Source organism: Triticum urartu, chromosome 6, assembly GCF_003073215.2.
Source record: "Triticum urartu cultivar G1812 chromosome 6, Tu2.1, whole genome shotgun sequence".
NCBI lineage: Eukaryota > Viridiplantae > Streptophyta > Magnoliopsida > Poales > Poaceae > Triticum > Triticum urartu.
This window is the reverse complement of record NC_053027.1, coordinates 21,156,474-21,179,683: the sequence shown is the minus strand read 5'-3', so window position 1 is coordinate 21,179,683 and position 23,210 is coordinate 21,156,474. Positions and strand designations below refer to the sequence as shown.

Sequence of the window (23,210 nt, the reverse complement as noted above, 5' to 3'; positions counted from 1 at the left end):
TAGCCCACTCTCTGCTCTCCGCCTACCCAAATGTGCGTTGGAACCAGATGTTCCAATATCCATTCCGAGCGACTGTGGAGACCAGCACCATTTGACCAGCGCAAATAGCAAATAGGTTGTGGAAACCCAAATGAAAACGCAGATAGCAAACAGGTTGGGGAAACTCAAATTAAGTGGCTCTCCCCGAACCCAGGGGTCAAGCCAAAATAAAGTTCCTTCTCCATTACATACAGAGAAGGACACTAATGCGGATCTCACTTGATCCACTGGATGTATTTCTAGAATTGGCAACCCTCTAAATGCAAGCACACCAGAAGGGGCTCACCCTAAGATACTTAGCCTGAATAAGTTGCGGCCACAAGCACCCTCCCCTCACATGATCCACTAGACCCAACGCAGCATGAGGGCCATGTTCATGCGACGAGAAGCAAGGATGCCTAGTCGAGCAAGGTCCTTGGGCCTACAAATATCGGACCACTTGACCATATGGTATTTTTGACGGTCGTCCGCTGCCTGCCAGAAGAATATGGCTAGATCCTTATCGAACAAGGAATGTACCCCTTCCGGCAAGATATACAACCTCATCATGTACATGAGGAGACCAGAAAGGTTAGTGCCTATTAGCCTCTCAGTTCATGTGATTATACATTATAAATACAAAGGCTTTAGAATATAAAACAAAATTTATTAGAGAGTACGTGATTCTTTGGTTTTGAAAATACCTCCTCCCCCCTCCCTTCTCCCCAAATTTGGTTGTTAAAGGAAGAAATTAATATCTTAGTAGATCAACCATAGTGATCAGCATGCATCATCCAAATGGATCTGAGTTATGAACTTTCTCAATGTGCCGAAAAAGAAATCAATGAAACACACATCTTCACTTGTCTCAAAGGCACGTGCAACATGAAGAACAAGTGAGTGACATGTCATGTCTTTTCTCTGCCATTTGCACTTCGATCCAGTGGTATACCAAGCACTTTAACCCTACAAATTTGATACTCCCTCCATCTACTAATATAAGGCCACTTCGGTTTTTGTGTCAGATTTTGACTTATAATCATGGTCAACAAAATATGGGGAATATGCCATAAAAATATATAATCGGGAAGTTCTTTGAAATTTGCTTCCAATGGCATACTTTTTTGGCATATAATTTCAGCTTTTTATGTCTCAATTAATTTTCATGGTGGTGTTCTATGAAGGTTTTATTTTTCACAATATATCGATGGTTCAATACTAAGTTGGTTCCAGATAAGTTTGCATTAGTTTTGTTGTTTGCCTCCTTGAAGACTTTCAAGGATGTTTCGTTGAGTGTCAACAACTCTATTAAGAGTTTGGAACCATGTGAGAGATTGTAAAATGTGTCATATATATCACCATTTCTAATGAAGTTTCCAGGAAGTTTCAAATATTTCAACCCAATTCAATAGAAGATGATTATTAAATTTAGCTGATCTCGGGAACATTAAAACTCTTCCTGCAAAAACTGATCCATTTTTACAGATATTGCTCACCTATACTCTTCCTGCAAATGTGTCATACATAACTCTTCCTGCAAAAGTACATTTAATTTGCTTGCCTTCCACTATGAATACACATGGAACACTGCTCTTATGGTTCCTTAATTGTCTTTTCCTTTCTATTTTATCTTTGTGTGCCCTGGAATTGTTGCTATCACATGACTTGTGATTACATATATTCATCACGGCACATACCCTTTCCGCTCCCCCATCTTACATCGCCAATTTTATTTTTACATAGGGTGGCTGGATATAATCTTTATCCATAAAGATCGATAACCACACTATTTTTAGATATAATTATTTATGTCTACTGGAAATGCCATTTGCTAGTGACATATTGGTGAGCAATATCTGTAAAGATGGATCAGTTTTTGGCACCTACCTAGAGCGGCAGAGGGACGTTGCTCTTTGTCAACCATGGAAGAAACCTGGTGGAACTTGTCATACTTTTCCATGACCCTAGTGTGGCCTAACTTTGTCCATTCTACATGCTTCTCATGCAACTGAAAGAACAGTATACTCATTATAAATAGGTGGCTCGTGCCCGCCACAGTTAAGCCTACTACTGAGCTAGCAATCTTACAGTGGAAAACACACTGAGCTTACGTACGTAGCGAGGTAAATTTGTGAGCCATGGCTTCCAGCTCCAGCTGCAGGGCATGGCATTGCGTGCTTGCCTTCTTTCTCCTCTCCTCCACCGCGTACGGGCAGCTCTCGCCGTCGTTCTACGACAAGAGCTGCCCGACGCTGCAGCGCACCGTGCGCGCCACGGTGGCGAAGGCCCTCCGCGCCGAGCGCCGAATGGGCGCCTCCCTCCTCAGGCTCCACTTCCACGACTGTTTTGTTCAGGTAACTGAACTGTTTAAAACCTTAAGCAAACATGTACTCTCTCCGTATTAAAATATAAGACTCTCCACTTCCACGACTGTTTTGTTCAGGTAACTGAACTGTTTAAAACCTTAAGCAAACATGTACTCTCTCCGTATTAAAATATAAGACTTTTTTGACACTGTAGCAGAAGGAGTACATTCATGTCGATTGGTTTACAATCATATTTTTATGCAGTAACTAGCTGCTAGTGAGCAAGCATAATTAGGCCACGATTAATGGTGGAATTTTGCTACTATATAGGGCTGTGACGGATCCATTCTATTGGATGACGTGGCTGGTAGCTTCGTCGGCGAGAAGACCGCCTTTCCCAACGTGAATTCAGTGCGGGGCTATGAGGTGATCGACCAGATCAAGAAGGACGTGGAGCTGGTCTGCCCCGGCGTCGTCTCCTGCGCCGACATCGCCGCCCTCGCAGCACGGGACGGCACTTCTCTGGTACGTGCAATCAATGGACAGCTGCTTCTGAAAGCATAGTTTTGATCAATGCTGACAACACCCACCTGGATCGGTCGTGTTCGTGTTCCAGCTAGGCGGCCCCAGCTGGGCGGTGCTGCTCGGCCGGCAGGACTCGACGACGGCGAACATGATGGAGGCCAACAGCGACCTCCCAGCGCCCAGCTTAAACCTGGACGGGCTCATCGCCGCGTTCGCCAAGAAGCAGCTGAGCCCGCGCGACCTCACGGCGCTCTCCGGCGCGCACACCGTCGGCTTCTCGCAGTGCCAGAACTTCCGTGGCCACATCTACAACGACACCAACATCGACCCGGCGTTCGCCACGCTGCGCCAGCGGACCTGCCCCGCCGCGGCCCCCAACGGCGACACCAACCTGGCGCCGTTCGACGTGCAGACGCCGCTCGTCTTCGATAATGCCTACTACCGCAACCTCGTAGCCAGGCGCGGCCTGCTGCACTCGGACCAGGAGCTCTTCAACGGCGCCTCCCAGGACGCGCTGGTGAGCCAGTACGCCGCCAACCGGGCGCTCTTCGTGTCCGACTTCGCGACGGCGATGATCAAGATGGGGAACCTCGCCCCGCCCACCGGAGCCGTCACCCAGATCCGGCGCAACTGCAGGGTCGTCAACAGCTGATCTCATCCACAGCATCTATTCGACTCCCAACATGTACTTCATGTGTAAAGTTTGATTGGCTACCAACAAGCATGCATGGCAGAATAAGAGCCGTTGATCTGGTTCGGATAGTGTCTGGGGAGCCGTTCATCGTGGCTGGTTCAGAAGTGAAACGAGGAGTAAAGCTAGGTACGTAATGTTTCTTATGTACCCTACGTATTATCTCATGCGGCAGCTTTCTATTGATCACTAGTTGGGCACAGAGGCCCACCCCGAAAATCAGGAGGGCAGTTTAATTAGTAGAAAAGGAAATTACGTAAGATCAGTTCAGCTACATGTCAGTCAGCTGAATTTCGAATTCGGGTCAGCCAATTTTGAATGGAGGAAGAAGAAGGAAGAAGAAGGAAGGGCCTCGCCGGAGAGAAGGAAGGGGCGGTGGTGGTGAGGCTTCGACAGAGAAAAAAATATGGATGCGGGCGGGACTAGAGGGATGGTCCGGGGCGGCTGCAAGACCGGCAGTGGGGGGAGGTTGAGGGGAGGATGGTGCGGCGAGGCGGTTGCGGGCAGCGGCAGCAGGCGTCCTGGCCGGTGGCTGCATCAGCGGGAGGAGGAAAAAGATGCGATCTGAAAAACGCATGGAGAAAGAAGACATAATCTGGACCGTTCATTTTCCATCTAATGCTTCAAATTGATCCAAGCCAAATTGCCTCACCCAAATCAAAATTTCAGTCGACTGATTTCTAGCCATTCCCACATAAGATACGTATAAGAAACATTGCATCGTGGAAGGTGGCGATATATGCCATGCATGCATGCACAAAAAAATCTTTTTGACAAACCATGCATGCATGCAGTACTATAATGGAATTACTCTAAGGCAAATAATTCAGTTCAGCCGGCTGGTATTCATGATGGCCTCATGTCCATGGCTCACAACCGCTCGGGCACTCTCATCCTTATCCTCGCGAGCAACACGACCAACATATTTTTGTTTGTTGAGCAACCCAGCCACTCGTGCTTCTTCCATGGCGGCGCGCAACGAACGCTCGCTACCCAAGGTGTCGGAGCCGTCGCCAGCAGGTGGTTCGCTACCCTCAATTGAGAAGCAGTGTCCCGCCGTCACCCGCCTCTGCAAGGCATGCCGCCGTTGGAGCCTCGTCCACGATGCCGCTGCCCCGGAGGAGCATCGGCATCGTAATTGCCGCCTCCTCGAGCTTCAAGCGCAACTGGTACCACAACAACAGTTTTTGCAACATTATCTTTGTTACAATATAATTTTTCTGCAACTCGGCCTTTTTTGCTAAAATAATCTACGGATGTTTCTGCAACATGATCTTTGCTGCAACAAAAACCTTTGTTGCAAAGGTTCTACAACAAGACTTTTGTTGCAGAAATAGAGGACGGTGCACGGTCACTAGATTGAGTCAGATCTGATGGCTCACAAGGCAGCCGATAGGTAGCACGCCCCTTACTCTAATGGAAACCAAGCTTGCTCTTTTACACAACACACGTCCGCAAGCCAATTCCCACAAATCTAACATTTTTCGTCGATTTTTTTCGTGTGTCGTCAAATGAGTACTTGCGACAAAATTGAGAGAACACAAATATGAAGTGTGTCCCCTTTCTAATTCTAATAACAAGACTACTATTTTCTTAAGTAATTTTCATAATCACGTATAGAGGGTAATTTTCTTCAATAGATATACAAATGATTCTAAAGAGAAAAATACTCTTTTTCTTTGAGATATATTTGTAACTTTTGAGAAACATCGATTATAATGTAGCCGCACACACTCACACTACGACACAATGACCACAGAAGAGTGGGTCAGTTCCGAAACTCCAAAATTAACCAAGTCATCACAGACGCCACATTATCAATGGGAATGTTCGCTCCCACTAGAAAATAATCTGCATTAATAAGACACCAAAATGTTAAATCTGGGGTTTCATATCTCGTGGGTTGAGGTACCACCATCCTCCTAAGCATTCAATTACTGGTTGGTTCTTAAATACCTATAACTTTATTCAAACACGAGAACCCTTACAGATACAATATCCCCCTCGCTCCTTCTCTTGCACGTTTGTCTTCTCCTCCACCCCTCCCACCGCCCCTCCCATATCTTTCTCATCTCCCAAGTGATTAAGAAACTACAAAGTAACTCCTAAAACTAAGAACTGCAATTAAGTCTCTCAGATGCACCTCCATGAAATATTTTTTGGAAGACAGAATTCTCCCGAGGCTTCCACAAACAAAATGTAATTAGACTAGAGCAGCGACGCTACCACTCGTACACCTGCACGAACTCGATTACCGATAAAGGTTCTGGAGAGTCACTTGATTCGCCTATCCTAACACTTGTGAAGTCGTGAGCGATGAACAAACTTGGCCCGGTGGTGACCCCCTAGATGTGCACGTTGTCAAGCCGCAAGATATTCACTGGAGCGTCAAGGCAAGACTCCGGGTCCACGAAAATAAGCCAACAAAAGCACCAAAACACATTATCGAAAACTCAACATATCCAAAAGATTGGTCCTGCACAGACAAAAAACAAAACTCAGCAAGAACTACATCGGACTTGCGGAGGAAACATAGCTCTCGCTCCATGGCATCACTCAGTAAAGCATCACCGCAGAGGCGGGAGAACCATATGACCTTTATTTTCAATGACACCTCAGCAGAGCTCGGTTCAGACACGTCCTATATGGTCATCTTTTTACGAGGCACTATTTTTTGGATCGTGGTTCTACCGATCTCTCCTCTACTAATTATTATACGGATTTGCTATTTTACAGTCGAGTGTTTTTCAATTCGTTATCACTCAAATCTTTGTCCATCCGTTCTCGCGCGGAGATTCATGCTAGCACATCTGTTTTTCGGGTTGATTTTCTTTGTCGGGCGCGGTTTTGTTTTTGTCCCAACCGTTACTGCCGCGCCGGCCCGGCACCGCTTGGTTTTCTTTGTCGGGCGCGGTGTTGTTTCCCCTTTTCATATGGGAGCGGAGAGCGAGAGGGAGGAACAGGCGCTCGTGCGGCGGAGTAGAGGATGCGATTTTGTCTGTTCATGTCGATTCCGAGTTTCCCCACCGCTTCAGCTTGATTTCCCCTCCCTTTCTCTTCGATCCACGGTTGCCACGGTTGGTTATTCTCGTCTTTCTCCCTCCCCCATCTGATTTTTGCTTGTTTATACCTGTGTAGCTTCCAGATCTGGGTGAGTCTTTTGTTAGGATTCATAGTAGGTGTATGTTGATGTCGTTTTGTTTGTGTTTTTCTTTGCTCTTTGTAGTTTTAGCAGTTGGTTCTGATTCGTGGCATGAGTAGTCCGGCATTTCTCCCCCTGTACTCGCCTGTGATGTATGATTTCTTCTGTTAGTACTAGTCAACTGGTGTAGGCGCTGGTGGGTGGCTCGATTTTGTAGGTTGGTTTAGATCTAGGTCATGAGATGGGTGTTTTTGTGGTTAGGGTTGGTGATTTGCGCTAGTAGGTGGTCTCTGTATTGGTCTTTTTGCTCTTGTTGTTCCTGAACCCTCTTGAGTTTTTGTTGTAGATGTATGGCTTTTGGTAGGTTAGATGTAGGTGTTAGTTTCCCTTGTTTAGGGTCTTCTCAGTGCATCGTATTTAGTGAGTTAGCTCTGCTTTCCATGGTTAGTATGTTGTTCTGGTGCATTTCCATGGTTTTATTTCACTTTAATCCCCATGTGTTCTAGCCGTGTAGGTGTTCCCCTGTGTATTAGCATTGTAGTTTCCATTATTTTGTCAGTGTTAGATCATCTCACTGAATTTCTGTGTGCTAGCTCTGTAGTGCTGATGTATTAGAGTGTAAGCACAGGAATTACAGTGTAATTTAGCCCATAATTATAGTGTATTATACCCTCAGAATTACAGGGTAATTTAGCCCACAATTTCAGCATAATGTCCATGTTTCTTTTTTGTAATTGCAGTGTAGTTTACCCTAGAATTGCAGTGTAATTTAGCCTAGAATCTTTTTGGTATAATCCCGGTGCTTCACTTTTGTATTTACAGTGTAACTTTTACCAGAATTACAGTGTAACCCTCATGCTTCATTATGTAAGTGCAGTGTAATCTTCCCCCAGAATTACAGTGTAATTTTTCCTAGAATTTTAGTGTAATTTCCATGTTTAGCCTCTGTATTTCTTGATATTTGAGCTTCATTCTTGTTCAGATTTGCTTGAATAATTACAGTGGATTTTATCTCTGACTAGTGTGATTATTCTGTGTAGTTCCTAGGTTATTTTCATTGTAATTCCCTAGTGTGATTATTCATTCCTTCACTGCCCCGTGTGTACTAGCACTGTAACAAGCTCTGGTTTGAATTGTTTCTATGCATGCCTTCTTCTGATAGGACTTGTGTTCTTTTATGCTGATAGGTTCGTCTCTGTATTCATGACTTCATCTGAGTTTGCTTGTATTTTCTGTACTTATTCTTTTCAGCTTTTGCTTGAATTACAGTGGATTAACTCTTTGAATTACAATGTAATACCTCTTAATTTATCTGTAATATTCCCAAGACTTGCAGTGTAATATATCACTGAATTACATTGTAATATACCGAAAATTCGCATCTGATCCCGAGCACAGCTGGCCCCGAAATCACGCCCGCCCCCTTTCCTCGCGATCTGTGCGTTTTCTGTATTTTATCTCGTAGGCAGCAACCGTATTGTGCTAGTATTCCTGGATGGGCCCGACGCATTAATTTGCTGTCCAACAACTCCGCTGGCCCGGGACGGGATAATATTGGATGGATGAGCTTTTTTTCTGAGCCTGCATGTACCGCTTGGTGACGCCCGCAACAAACGGCCACCTACCAGTCGCTGGGTGACTCAAAAAAAAAACACAGTCGCTGGGTACTTAAGTACACCCAGAAGGAATGTCGATACAAAGATGAACTGGGATGCAGGAATGCTGATTCAAAAAAGGAAGAAAGAAAAGAATGCCAATACAAAATCACCTAGAGACAATGATGAACTGGGATGCAGGACAAGTCCACTGCCTTCGGCTCGGCAACACCCACGGACGTGGTCTGATCAACCACGCTTGCAGAACTCAGATCCTGATGCTTGTCCCAGATCGGCGCCATGGCTTTGCTGCACTTTTCTGGAACATATGCGATATGCGGGAAGCGTCTTGCCTCGTTAGAGGGACACGTTGCGTGTTTATATGGCAGGGGCGCACCTCCCTGAATAAAAGCGCATACATGAAGTTGTTGGGATTACAAACTTGGAGAAGAATGGATAAAGGAAGGAGAGTTCGGTTACAGAGGATATGTGAGGATATGTCAACCGAAACTACTTAAACATCTATCCCTATATCTATCTCTACAATGCGTGTTTAACACCCTCCCTTAATCACAACTTTATCAAGTTGAGATTATGCTTGAAGTCTTTAAAACTCCGTGTGGGTAAAGCCTTGGTAAACCCGTCAGCAACTTGATCTCTAGAGTGCACAAACCGAATATCAAGTTGCTTGTTAGCAACCCTTTCTCTGACAAAGTGGAAATCTATCTCTATGTGTTTTGTCCTTGCATGAAACACAAGATTAGCAGATAGATAGGTAGCACCAAGATTATCACACCACAAACATGGGGCCTTGGTGTTTTTCACACCAAGTTCTTTAAGAATAGATTGAACCCGTATAATTTCTGTTGTTGCATTTGCCAATGCTTTGTATTCTGCCTCTGTACTTGATCTAGACACAGTTGCCTGTTTCCTTGCACTCCATGATATTAGGTTAGGACCAAAAAAGACTGCAAAGCCACCAGTGGAGCATCTATCATCCAGACTGCATGCCCAATCAGAATCAGAGAAGGCACTAACCAAGGTAGATGGTGACTTGCTGAAATTAAGACCAATGCTCAAAGTATTTTTGACATATCGAACTATACGTTTAGCAGCAGTCCAATGAACAGTGGTGGGTGCATGAAGAAACTGACATACTTTGTTGACAGCAAAAGAAATATCAGGCCTTGTCAAAGTTAAGTACTGCAATGCATCGACTAGGCTCCTGTATTTAGTGTTGTCCTCTTTGCTTAGAGGTGTACCTTCTGTAAGAGACAGTTTTTCAGAACTTGACAAAGGAGTGGGTGAGGGTTTACAACCTTGCGAGCCAGCCTTTTTACCAAATCAGTGGCATATTTTTCCTGGGAGAGATGAAGTCCATCATCATGTTTCTTCACTTCAATCCCTAGGAAATAATGAGGATTTCCAAGATCCTTAAGAGCAAAATCTGTGCTCAAGTCCTTCAATAATGCAGTTATTGCTTCATCAGATGAACCTGTAACAATAGTGCCATCAACATAAATGAGAACAAATATGGATGTGTTCAATTTATTGTAAATGAACAGTGTGTTAAGTTGTGATCCAAATTATACTGTGTTGGACTAGACGTAGTACAACTGGTGTGGGCCTTTGCGTTGACGTCGACGCATACGAGTACAACTCGTTTACTTGTTCTCCAAGGACTCTCATGTATTGCCCTCATATATACCCCATGTAGTCGCACCTCAGATGGTCTGTCGTCTCGTGCTTGTAATACTCCTCCTCATAGTGATTGCGCCTTCGTGCGTCCGTGGTTTTCTTCCGCAAGGGTTTCCACGTAAAAATCTGTGTCTCTCTGTCTCGTTTATTCTCGTTATTATCTAACAAGTGGTATCAGAGCCAAGTTACAGATACGAGATTAGAGATCAAGAGGGATTAGGGTTACGGTCTGTCTGCCGCCCTTGCACGCGATCTGTCAATCCGAAGGCAGATTGATTTTCGCCGCCGCCGTTGTTCGAATACGCCGAGTCCGAGACAAGGTGTACTGTACGAGCGATTTATCCGCGGCGTTACTACTCCGAGGTCGACAGGAGATTGATCTTCGCTGCTGCACTGCCCTATAAACAATTGCTAGCCGCCGCTTGTCCTAGCAGACTCATGCGCCTGGCCCGCTGTTTCTCCCCGTGAAGGACCAAGACCCGAGGTACAAGATCAATTTACTTTTTCTGCTGCTCCACGTCAAGCGCACCGAAGCTGCTGTTGGTGCTGCTCACGGGAGATTGTGAGGCTACAGTACCTAGCACAAGTACCAGTTCATTAGTACTTCTACATCCACACAAAGGATACTACCAAGTGCTATTGTTTCAGTTTTTTGCTCTGCATATTAAATTCTGTTAAGGATCTTTCTACCGCCTTGTACTACTTTGTGTACACAGCTTTATCAGCTCATGGCTTCCATGAAGTATGATTTTCCGCTGCTGGATCGTGACACAAGGTTTACCCTATGGCAAGTCAAGATGCGGGCGTTGTTGGCACAGGCCGACTATGATGTAGCACTGGATAGTTTTGGGAAGAACCGAATTGAGGACTGGACTGCTGAGGAGAAAAGAATTGATTGTAAGGCTTTGTCACAAATTCAACTCCATTTGCATAATAATATTTTGCAGGAAGTTCTGAGCGAGAAAACTGCCACCGCTCTATGGTTAAAGCTGGAAGGGATTTGCATGACTAAAGATCTCACCAGCAAGATGCATCTGAAGCAAAAATTATTCCTGCACAGGTTACCCGAGGGAGGTAATGTTCTGAATCATATTTCTGAATTTAAAGAGATCATATCCGATCTAGCTGCAATGGAGGTTAACTATGAAGAGGAAGATACTGCTTTAATGTTACTTTGTTCACTGCCAAGTTCTTATACCAATTTTAGAGACACCATATTATACAGTCGTGATACTCTCACACTTAATGAAGTTTATGAAGCTTTGAACTCTAAGGAGAAGATGAAATTAATGGTGCCTCATGATGGTTCAAGTTCATCCCAAGCAGAGGGATTATCTGTTCGTGGCAGGACAAAGGAGAAGAACTCCAATAATGGAAACAGAGGCAAAAGTAAGAATGGCTACAGGGGCCGGTCGCAATCCAGAGACAAGAAGTATTGCAGGTATTGCAAGAGAGACGGGCATGACATCTCAGAGTGTTTCAAGTTGCAGAATAAAGAAAAGAGGAAAGGTAACAAACCAGGTGAAAATTCTGCTAACGTTGCTCGTGATGATAGTTCCGATGATGCTCTTGTCGTTATTGCTGGATGTGCTGAGACCAATGATGAGTGGGTACTTGATACTGCATGTACTTTTCATATGTGTCCACATAGAGATTGGTTTAATACTTTTGATTCCACTACTTCTGCTGGTTCCGTTTTGGGTTTTGATAATTCACCATGCAAGATTGAAGGCATAGGTTCTATTCGAATCAAGATGTTTGATGGCATAATCAGAACTTTGACAGATGTTCGGTATATTCCGAAGATGAAGAGAAATCTTATTTCTATGAGTGCCCTTGATGCAAAGGGATACAAGTATTCAGGTGGAGATAGTGTTTTGAAAGTCACCAAAGGTTCCCTTATTGTGATGAAAGGTGATTTAAGTTCGACCAATGGTCTTTATTACCTTTGAGGTTCTACAGTTTCAGGTAACGCTACTCCAGTTGTTTCAAAGAATTCTGATTGTGATGCTGCTAACCTTTGGCATATGCGTCTTGGACATATGAGTGAAGTTGGTTTAGCAGAGTTAAATAAGAGAGGTCTTCTTGATGGATATGAACCTGGTAAATTGAAATTTTGTGAGCATTGTATCTTCGGCAAGCACAAGAGGGTGAAGTTCAACACTTCGACTCATACAACCGAAGGTATTCTTGATTATGTGCATTCTGATTTATGGGGACCATCTCGCAGAAAGTCACTAGGTGGTGCTAGTTATATGCTGACTATTATTGATGATTATTCGAGAAAAGTTTGGCCTTATTTCTTGAAGCATAAATATGAAGCATTCTCAGCATTTAAGGAGTGGAAGATTATGATTGAAAGACAAACTGAAAGGAAAGTAAAAATACTTCGCACTGATAATGGTATGGAATTTTGTTCTAAGCAATTTAAGAATTATTGCAAGTCTGAAGGCATTGTCAGACATTACACCATTCCTTATACTCCTCAACAAAACGGTGTTGCTGAGCGTATGAACAGGACCATTATTTCCAGAGCCCGTTGCATGTTGTCCAATGCAGGTTTGCATAGGCGTTTTTGGGCTGAGGCCGCTTCCACTGCTTGTTATCTCATTAACCGTTCACCATCTATTGCTCTTAATAAGAAAACTCCAATTGAGGTATGGTCTGGTTCACCTGCTGATTATTCATAGTTGAGAGTTTTTGGTTGCACTGCTTATGCTCATGTTGATAATGGAAAGTTGGAGCCTAGGGCTGTTAAGTGCATCTTTCTTGGTTATAAGTCTGGTGTTAAAGGTTTTAAATTATGGAATCCTGAAACCCAGAAGGTTGTTATTAGCAGAAATGTTATCTTTAATGAATCTGCTATGTTACATGATGTTTCATCTACTAATGTTCTTGTTGAGAGTGAACGGCAGCCTCCTATTCAGCAGCCTACTGTTCAGGTGGAGCATGTTATTGATTCAGGTGATACATCTCATAATGAAATTGATGATGCACATGATGAACCCGTCGTTAATGATGATCATGTCACTCCCACTCCAAATCAGCCTATTGTTCCGCCCAGTTGGAATCTCGCACGTGACAGAGTTAGACGGGGTACTAACAAACCTGACAGGTTAATTGAAGAGTGCAATATTGTTTCTTTTGCTTTATCTGTTGCAGAAGAAATTGAAGGTAATGCTGAGCCTTCTTCATATTCTGAGGCTATTATTTCTAGTGATAGTAATAAGTGGATGACCGCTATGCATGATGAGATGGAATCACTTGAAAAGAATGGCACTTGGGATTTAGTAAGATTACCTAGAGAGAAGAAACCTATTCGTTGCAAGTGGGTTTTCAAGAGGAAAGAAGGTGTTTCTCCTAATGATGAGACAAGATATAAAGCAAGGTTAGTTGCTAAAGGTTACAGTCAGATTCCAGGTATTGACTATAACGAAGTCTTTTCTCCTGTTGTGAAGCATAGCTCTATTCGCACTTTACTCAGTATTGTTGCCATGCATGATCTTGAGCTTGAACAATTGGATGTTAAAACTGCATTCTTACATGGAGAATTAGAAGAGGATATTTATATGGAACAACCTTAAGGTTTTGTTATTCCTGGAAAAGAAAAGCTTGTCCGTAAGTTAAAGAAATCTCTGTATGGATTGAAGCAATCCCCTAGACAGTGGTACAAGAGATTTGACACCTTTATGCTCTCTCAAGGTTTCAAAAGGTCTAATTATGATAGTTGTGTTTATTTGAAAACTGTCAAAGGTTCAACTATTTATTTGCTCCTTTATGTTGATGATATGCTTATTGTTGCAAAGAGTATGTCAGAGATTAATGAACTAAAGAAGCAATTGAGTAATGAATTTGAGATGAAGGATTTGGGTGCAGCAAAGAAAATACTTGGCATGGAAATATTCAGAGATAGACCGTCTGGAAAAGTATATCTAAGTCAGAAGGGATATATTGATAAAGTTCTTCGTCGTTTTAATATGCATAATGCCAAGCCAGTAAGTACTCCGCTAGCTGCACACTTCAAATTATCATCAGCTTTATGTCCTAAGTCAGATGCAGATGTTGAGTACATGTCTAGAGTTCCCTATTCGAGTGCAGTTGGTTCACTTATGTATGCCATGGTTTGTTCTCGTCCTGATTTATCATATGCATTGAGTGTTGTCAGTAGATACATGGCTAATCCTGGAAAAGAGCATTGGAGAGCAGTCCAGTGGACTTTCAGATACCTGCGTGGTACTTCTAATGCTTATTTACAGTTTGGGAAAACTAGAGATAGACTTGTTGGTTTTGTTGATTCTGATTTTGCTGGTGATTTGGATAAGAGAAGATCACTCACAGGTTATGTTTTCATCATTGGTGGTTGTGCTGTGAGTTGGAGAGCAACTTTGCAGTCTATTGTGGCTTGTTCCACTACTGATGCCGGGTATATGGCTATTTCTGAGTCATGCAAAGAAGCTATCTGGTTGAGAGGTTTGTACACTGAGCTTTGTGGAGATTTATCTTGCCCTACCATATTTTCTGACAGTCAAAGTGCCATATATCTTACAAAGAATCCAATGTATCATGAGAGGACAAAGCACATTGATGTCAGATTTCATTATATTCGAGATGTTGTTGCTGAAGGCGATTTGAAGGTATGCAAGATAAGTACTTATGATAATCCAGCTGATATGATGACAAAGCCAGTTCCGACCAATAAGTTTGAGCTTTGCTCAGGCTTAATTGGTATTTCTCACTAGTCCTATGGACTTTGACGCACAAGGTGTTTAAGCTGATTTGGATGGAGTTATTTACTTTCTTCGACTACTGAAGGGAATTTGGATCAAGGTGGAGATTGTTAAATTGTGATCCAAATTATACTGTGTTGGACTAGACGTAGTACAACTGGTGTGGGCCTTTGCGTTGACGTCGACGCGTACGAGTACAACTCGTTTACTTGTTCTCCAAGGACTCTCATGTATTGCCCTCATATATACCCCATGTAGTCGCACCTCAGACGGTCTGTCGTCTCGTGCTTGTAATACTCCTCCTTATAGTGATTGCGCCTTCGTGCGTCCGTGGTTTTCTCCCGCAAGGGTTTCCACGTAAAAATCTGTGTCTCTCTGTCTCGTTTATTCTCGTTATTATCTAACACAGTGAAGTATCAGACTTGGAAGGAACAAAACCGAGTGTCTGCATTTTATGACAAAAGCGTGAATACCATGCCCTTGGTGCTTGCTTTAACCCATACAGTGCCTTGTCAAGTTTGCATACAAATGAGGGTGCTTGTTCATTTTCAAACCCAGGAGGTTGTTTCATGTATACTTCCTCTTCCAGAACACTATGCAAAAACGCGTTCTGTACGTCTAGCTGCCTGAGACTCCAACCCCTAGACACAGCAATGGACAAAACAAGACGTATGGTTGCAGCTTTAACAACAGGACTAAAGGTGTTCTCATAATCTATTCCATACCGTTGCTTAAAACCCTTGGCAACAAGTCTTGCCTTGTATCGATCAATGGTTCCATCAGATTTCCTTTTTATTCTGAAGACCCATTTGCAATCAATAAGATTCTTACCTTGCTGTGGAGGGACTAGATGCCATGTGTTATTTTTCTCAAGTGCCAAATATTCTTCCTTCATTGCCTTTTTCCACTTTTCATCACCGAGTGCTTCCTCAAGCGTACTTGGCTCACCTGGTTCACCTGTGGAACAAACTAGGCCATATTTTGTTATATGTTTATAATCAACAGGCTTGATCACACCTTGTTGCAGCCGAGTTTGTCGTTGTGATGGTGCAGCCAGATCTGTGGCCACAGAAGATCCTGAGTCAGGAACAGGAGTTCTGGGCGCTGCAAGTTCCAAGGCAGATTCGCCTCGTGCTCGCCCCGGATCCTCTGTGGCTTCACCCCGTGACCCAGATGTTGTAGGCACCGCAGAAGATCCCGGCCTCCCGACCGGCTCGTCAGGAGCACATGATTGCGCGGGCCCGCGCGAATTAGCACCGGATTCAACGCCCGTCAGCCGCATCTCGACGCGCTGCTTGTAGCAGCGCAATTCGTCTGAAAAACGCCTGCCGCTTCGACCACCCGGGCGCTGCCAGGTGTCGAGTGCTAAGTGGATAGGAGCAGGCGCGGGGTCGCCTCCAGCTACGGACGGGCGCGTGGCACGCGCGGAGTCGCTGCCAGTCGCATGAGCGGGCGGACCCGCTGTCGGTTCTGACGTGTCAGCCTGCACGGATCCCGGTGCAGATTGCCTGCCCTGCTGCTCCTGCAGCAATCCCGAGGCGGATCTAGCGCACTCCGAGGCAGATTTGCTCCCCTCCTCGTGACACATGAAATATGGCACTTGGGGATTGATTTGTGCATCATTTTCTTCTCTGTTTTCACTTCTGTTTTCTCCTGCATCATCACAAAGCTCATGTGCATGGTTAGGAGGGTTAGTCATCATTGGATCATCACAATTATTTTCTCCCCCGTGATCAAGGCCGGATAGATGAGGTGGAAAAAGAAGTATTTCTTGACAGAGTCTAGCGCCGGCATTAGGATGAAGATCAGCAAAAGGAAATTTGGTTTCATCAAAGACCACATCTCTAGAGATATAGACACGGTCGGTGGAGATATCATGGCACTTGACACCTTTATGAAGTGGACTATAGCCAAGAAAAGCACATTGCTTTGAGCGGAACGTGAGTTTACGATTATTGTGGGGACGAAGATTGGGCCAACACACACAGCCAAACACACGAAGTGACTTGTAGTCAGGTTTGACATGAAGAAGCCTCTCTACTGGAGTCTCATTATTGATAACACGACTAGGAAGCATGTTGATGATGTGGACAGCCGTGAGGAAAGCCTCATCCCAAAACTTGAGGGGCATGGAGGCGCCGGCTAAGAGGGCTAGTCCTACCTCAACAATGTGTCGGTGTTTACGTTCTGCAGAGTCGTTTTGTTGGTGAGCGTGAGGGCATGATACATGGTGAGAAATACCAAGATTTTGGAAGAAAGAGTTCAACTTTTCGTACTCCCCCCCCCCCCAGTCTGATTGAACAGCAATAATCTTGCTGGCAAACTTGCGCTCAACGAGAGCTTGAAAGTTTTGAAAGACTTGAAAGACGTCGGATCGTTTCTTAAGAAGATAGATCCAGGAATATTTGCTGTAGTCATCTATAAAGCTCACATAGTAAGTGTGTCGACCAACAGAGCTAGGGGCAGGACCCCAAACATCAGAAAAAATTAATTGCAATGGTGTTGTAGACACACTAGTTGATAGAGGATAGGGTAACTGATGACTCTTAGCACGTTGACATGAATCACAAACTGTTTCAATATTGCGCTCACCAACAAACGGGAGCTTATTTTTGCTAAGCAATCTTTCAACTAAAGAAAAAGAGGCATGGCCTAATCGATCGTGCCATCGGGTTGACGAAAGCTTGGCAACACTGTAGGCTCGTTTATTGAATCTTCGACACTCCGGAAGCAATGGGTAGAGCCCTCGAACGCATCTACCTCGATAAAGCACTTTCTTCATTGCCTGATCCTTGATCAAAAAGAAAAAAGGATGAAACTCGAGAAAGACATGATTATCAATGGCAATTCTATGAACGGAGAGAAGATTCATACTAGCACTAGGGACATGCAAAAAAAATTTGAGATGAAGGTTGCGATGGGGAGTTTTAATAACTGTATGACCAACGTGACGAATCGTCATACCTACACCATTGGCAGTGTGGATCTGGTCCTTGCCGCGGTATTTCTCCCGCGTGGTCACCTTCTCGAGCTCGCTGGTGATGTGTTCAGTGGCCCCACTGTCGACGTACCAATTGGTCTCGACGCCGTAGGAGCCTCCGCAGCTGCAGCAACTTTGTCCTCGTCTTGGGAGTCGTAGTCATGTTCATCGTAGCGGGACCAGCAGTCTTTGGACATGTGCCCAAGCTTGCCACAGATCTGACAGCGAGGGGCATCCAGATGAGACCTGGTGGAGCTGTCGCCACGACGAGGTTTCGAGTTGGGGGAGCGGCCGCCGCGGGAGTTGGAGGAGCCACCGCCGTTGATGTTGCCTCCAGGCCGCCCTTTGGTGCGGGGAGAGCCATGACCGCGACCACGACTGCGAGATGCGGCGTTGGCCGAGGACTTGAAGCCGCCGGAGGAGCCATGAAATTGGGCCATGCGCTGATCGAAGTTGCTTAGTATGGCATAGAGCTCATCGAGGGTGACAGGCGTGACGCGGGCGTCGAGGGTGAAGACGAGCGGCTGGTAGTCGGCGTCCAGCCCATGGAGGATGTACGAGATCAACTCGTCGTCCTGGATGGGTTTTCTGGCGGCGGCGAGCTCATCAGCGAGGCCGCGGAGGGAGGCGAAGTAGGAGGCAATGGACTGGTTGCCCTTCTGCGCGTTGATGAGCGCAGTTCGGATGTTGTTGACGCGGCTGAGGGATTGGGACGAGAACATGCCCGCCAGAGCCAACCAAAGTTCACGCGACGTGGTGATCTCGGTGACCGCGACCAGGACCTCCCTGGACAGCGTACTCAGCAAATAGCCGAGCACCTGTTGGTCCTCCCTGACCCAAAGTGGGTGGAGAGGGTTGGGCTCAGAAGTCTCCTTTCCGTCTTTGTCCTTGGTGACGTGGAGTCTGGCCGGTTCCGGCGAGGTGTCGTCGACGTAGCCGAAGACACCGGCACCCCGCAGGTGGGGTGTGACCTGCGCGCGCTAGAGCACGTAATTCGTGCGGTTGAGCTTCTCGGTGACCTGGCCGTTGAGGCTAGGTTGGGAGGCGCCGGATGAAGACATGGCTATGGCACTAGATGGAATCGGGATAGCTAGATGGAGAGAGGAAGGGCTCTGATTACCATGTGCGATATGCGGGAAGCGTCTTGCCTCGTTAGAGGGACGCGTTGCGTGTTTATATGGCAGGGGCGCACCTCCCTGAATAACAACGCATACATGAAGTTGTTGGGATTACAAACTTGGAGAAGAAGGGATAAAGGAAGGAGAGTTTGGTTACAGAGGATATGTGAGGATATGTTAACCGAAACTACTTAAACATCTATCCCTATATCTATCTCTACAATGCGTGTTTAACAGAACAGAGCAGCAACTGCTGCCGCAGACCCTACCACTTCAACTTCCTAAGGAGGCCGCGTCCTGCCGGCACCCCTGTTTTTGAAATTTGAATTCACGAGGCGCATATGTGCGTCTAGCTGGACAAACAAGCGCAGACACATCACAGAGCTCCATGTAAATTAATTCCAGCATCACCGCCGGTACAAGATGATTCAAGCTCACTGAATTTTAGACCACCAGACAATAATATGGGTACAGCGAAATGATAACAGCAAAGTGTAGTTGGTAAAAAATTAGATCACCCATTCGTATTTGTCAGCAGTTGATATCAGTGTCAAGGAAACCAACTACCACATGAAAACGGCTCAGCATCGTTTGAAATGCAACTAGTTTACACTCAGGAGGAACAAAGCATGGTATCAAACTATAAATCACGCACTAGAAAATCCTCGAAAACATGCTTGTCGGAAGTCTTTAAGATACATTGGCACCAAGCGGCCTGGTTTACGAGGTGCGACAGCGGCCTACAATGCCACAATTCTTGGAGGTTGCAGGCTTGCAAGGCTGCTTTGGCACATCAATGGATGGGAAGGTGGTCTTCTTATGACCTGTTAGTTTGGAGATGCTGCAGAACCTCGTCCACTTGGTCGACCCCTCATATGGCACCTTTTCTCTGCTTGAGCATGGTCACCCGGCACCATGTTTCTTGCTCGAAGCCAACAGTCCAGCGAATGCATCCCAATTGCCAGAAAGGGTCATGCTGTTCTCATTGTCAAACATTTCTCCCTCGACGTTGATGATTGCACCCGCCGATCCAATGCTATTCGATTTGACTCAGCAGCTTGCCTGCCCTCAAAGCCTAGCCCATCCCTTGATTCAGCCAGCGATAATGCCTCCATGATTATTTCCTTCACGCCGTAATTCATCACCTGAAAACATGAGCGAGGATAAGTGCGATTAGTTAAACCAAAATCACAGACAGCAAACTAGTGATGATGATCGCAAACAGAAATACCTTCAAAGCATGGCAGCACAGCATCCTCATGTGGGCAAATTATCTGCACTCACATTCAAACAACTTGCCATCATCTGACATGGTCACCTTGTATACCACCTTGCTGCACTTCTCACGTTTTTCGGCGTCATTGTGCCTTGCAATGTATTTCTTCTACCTCCTCCACCTGGTAAGCCCCATCTTAGAAAAGGTTCTCACCAAATTGTTCAAACATTTTCCTCTTGTAAACCTTACTCATGTCTCTCAATCACAACGTTTGTCCTCATTAGGGCACCGCTCTGTAATGCACAAAAGAAATACACTTTTAGCATCTCAGACCACATATATGTGTACACACTGGAAACTCTCGACTTGCTCGTCACGCATCAAGACACCAGCTAGGATAACGCTCTGGAAGTGATTACACCAACTAACAACCCAAAAGGCATGTCATACAGATTAGTCCGATACGTTATGTTGAATGTGATGACATCACCGAAAAATTTGTACTGCACTTGTTGTTTCCATTTGTCCGCATCAGCTTCTTGATTCTGCTATCCTCATCCCCTTGGAAAACTCTAGGTCGTTATGCTGTACATTTTTGAACACGCAAGACTACAAGAGTCTTGTTCATATCATCGTTAGCCTGGTCCCGCCTTATTTGGCCACAAAGATTCCGGAGTAACCCCTTGCCCTTTCTGAGATGAACCGAAGAAGTTGCCAACTATGTTGTACACCTTGTTGAGGTTCACATTGTTCCTCCTAAGCTGGTTCACCTAATCTTTTGCGTACCCATATATTTGGTTGTGCGATGGCCAATGAACCTTTTCACCGCAAGCAAGGGATAATGAACGGTTGTGGCTTTGCCCGGTGCTCAGCGATGAAACCATCCATTGTCCGTAACTCTAAGAAATCTGATCATTACAGGGCACTCGCATTAGCAATAGTGGTTGTTACTGCTCGGGCTACCCTGCAAATGAAAATAATTTTTTGTTCAGCTTAGAAGTGAAACTCAGTGCAAGCCACACAAAAACTATGCTTGTGATTTTCTGTATTTGAGTGCTAACAGATCATCCACAAATGATCTCCTGCATACACTTTGTCCGCTTGGTGTCCAGACGACTCTTGCCATATCTTATAACAAATCCAATAGCTCCCAAGAATACTGGTTATAGAAATTGTAGGCTTCCACCAGGGAGTCAAAACTCATCCCAATCTCTAGCTACCTCTGATCGTTTCTTCCAGCGGAGTGACTCTACCAGGGAAAACTGCTCTATCCGGAGGTGCACGGCCAACTCTAAACCTGCAATTTATATTCAGACGTTTTAGATGCTTTGTTCGTTGGGCACAATATTTTTCTTTACCAGAGTATATTGGTGGATGTATGCCATGATCCATCTAAAAACAATATATGCTAATTGTACATATCAATCACCATTTCACGTACGTATGGCCACAAAAATTAGGAGGGCAGCCAGCTGATACTAGTAATCATAGCTTCAGACTTCTATTGTCATACACAAATACTTCCTTCGTTCCTAAATATAGGTCTTTTTAGAGATTTCAATAAGTGACTACATACGAAGCAAAATAAGTGAATCTAGACTCTAAAATATGTCTATATACATCCGTTTGTGGTTGTCCATTTAAAATCACTAAAAAGACTTATATTTAGGAACGGAGGGAGTATGTGACAATGACATCACTTGCAAGAATCAAAACCATACCGTCAGACAGAACACTAATTTTAGTTTTTACCTTCTGGTCCACACCGACGCCTTTGGGGTTCACCTTCCCGGTCGATTCCACGGACTGGGTTGTCGACTCCGCCGGAATTCCCGCGCTCAGCAGCGCCGCCGTGGTGTCCAACCACAACCGCGCATGAGGAGTGGGCTTCGGTCGTGTCCGCCGGCACGACACCCCTCATCACCAACGGATCTGGCCCCGCGACCACCTCCCTGAGTCAACAAATCGAAGGAGCGTTTTCGCCATAGCCCGCTCGTGCATATGCAGAACGAAAAGAACAGAAGAATACGAGGGAGCAATTACTTGTCAACTGGATACAGCAGAAACTCGAGTCCGTTGTCGAGCAGGCGAGGCAGGCCAGAACCATCGCCCATACTGCTCGCCGCCGCCATTTTTTCACGACGAGCTGGGAGGAGGGAATGGAAAAACGTCGAACTGACGAGGGGGCCGAGATATTTTAGATGCCCCACACCGACGCCACACTAGCGTCTGACAATAATTACTGAATCATGACGGCGCTGCCTTGCAAGCTAACGGCATGTACCCATGCTGATCCACCGCACAGTTTTCACGGACGGACGCGAGCCACGGTACGGCTCGTGGCCGTCACTCTGATTTCTAAAACGCGACGCGGGGACGACCGTATACCACTGTTCCACATCGTATTTCGGCAGTCGACCCCTTTTCCTGAGACGCGGATCTGTTGTGACGGGCCCACTAGCTCAGATCCCTAGAGGTGGACCTACGACCAGGATTAAGTGTGCAGATGGCCCCGCTCTCAGTTACGCCGCTCTCGTAATATACTCCAGATTTATGCTATAATATCTCTCAAAATTACATTGTAATTTAGCTCTGAATTGTACACTGTAAATTTCTGCGCTTTTTACACTGTAATTCCTGTGATTTTTCTTTGTTTGCCTCACAGTTTCACTGTATTATGACTGATTTTTACACTGTAATTCGTCTAATTCTCACACTATAATTCGTCTGATTCTCACACTGTAATTCTACCCTAGAGTTACAATTTATTCCCTTTGGTTTTGCCCTGTAAGTTTCAGCTTTCATTTTGCACTGTATTATGATTGGGATGCAAGTTGAACGACGGTCCTGGGAATCGCCAGCTGTTTCTTGATTTTGTTCTTTTTCTTTGTCAGGTGCTTTGTGGTCCAGGAAAGGGAAAAGGAGCGTGGGCGACAGGTTCAAGAGGGTTTTGTGATAGTTGCATGGTTTTGTTTTGGTTAAGTTAGAACTGGGTCAGATTTTTAGCTGCCTGATCCGTTTTTTCAGAAATGCAAACATACAATTGTTGATGGTATTGGGATATACAGGTGTCAACACTTATTTATGATCTGCCCATTACCGTCTCCCCCGTGTGTGTCGTTTCCTTTTCCTTTTCTTCCTTTTGACACTTTCCTCATTTCATTTGGGTGGTATGTGTTAGACATGTAACGTGT

At 45.1% G+C, this 23,210-nt stretch overlaps 2 protein-coding genes and 1 pseudogene across 3 annotated transcripts; 1 reads left to right on the top strand and 2 right to left on the bottom strand.

Annotated features, from left to right (window-relative positions):
- The first annotated feature begins 2,027 nt into the window (after positions 1-2,027).
- LOC125515753 (peroxidase 70-like) lies at positions 2,028-3,611 on the top strand. The gene is made up of 3 exons (XM_048681256.1): positions 2,028-2,372; positions 2,655-2,849; positions 2,941-3,611. Exons 1-3 carry the CDS (start codon positions 2,157-2,159, stop codon positions 3,499-3,501), a joined length of 972 nt encoding a protein of 323 aa, XP_048537213.1. The 5' UTR covers positions 2,028-2,156; the 3' UTR covers positions 3,502-3,611.
- A 14,516-nt stretch (positions 3,612-18,127) lies between these two features.
- Positions 18,128-18,266, bottom strand: LOC125517783 (annotated as a pseudogene).
- Positions 18,267-19,301: 1,035 nt separating this feature from the next.
- Positions 19,302-22,343, bottom strand: LOC125514531. 2 transcript variants are annotated; one of them, XM_048679872.1, is made up of 5 exons: positions 22,060-22,334; positions 21,769-21,968; positions 21,237-21,313; positions 20,032-20,980; positions 19,302-19,945 (listed from the first exon to the last, which is right to left on the bottom strand). In XM_048679872.1, exons 1-4 carry the CDS (start codon positions 22,146-22,148, stop codon positions 20,948-20,950), a joined length of 399 nt encoding a protein of 132 aa, XP_048535829.1. In that variant the 5' UTR covers positions 22,149-22,334; the 3' UTR covers positions 19,302-19,945; positions 20,032-20,947. The 2 variants fall into 2 exon arrangements, 1 of the variants encoding a protein (XP_048535829.1); XR_007286480.1 differs by having other exon boundaries at positions 20,032-21,313; positions 21,738-21,968; positions 22,060-22,343.
- Positions 22,344-23,210: the final 867 nt, after the last annotated feature.

Bases quoted from the DNA above. Each gene is read 5' to 3' on its own strand.
- LOC125514531 (XM_048679872.1), bottom strand. From the start codon at position 22,148: ATGGCGGCGGCGAGCAGTATGGGCGATGGTTCTGGCCTGCCTCGCCTG. The intron at 21,969-22,059 runs GTAATTGCTCCC...TTGTTGACTCAG, and splicing joins CTGCTGTATCCAGTTGACAA to GGAGGTGGTCGCGGGGCCAG. The intron at 21,314-21,768 runs GTAAAAACTAAA...TATAAATTGCAG, and splicing joins GCGTCGGTGTGGACCAGAAG to GTTTAGAGTTGGCCGTGCAC.
- LOC125515753 (XM_048681256.1), top strand. From the start codon at position 2,157: ATGGCTTCCAGCTCCAGCTGCAGGGCATGGCATTGCGTGCTTGCCTTC. The intron at 2,373-2,654 runs GTAACTGAACTG...GCTACTATATAG, and splicing joins TCCACGACTGTTTTGTTCAG to GGCTGTGACGGATCCATTCT. The intron at 2,850-2,940 runs GTACGTGCAATC...TTCGTGTTCCAG, and splicing joins CACGGGACGGCACTTCTCTG to CTAGGCGGCCCCAGCTGGGC.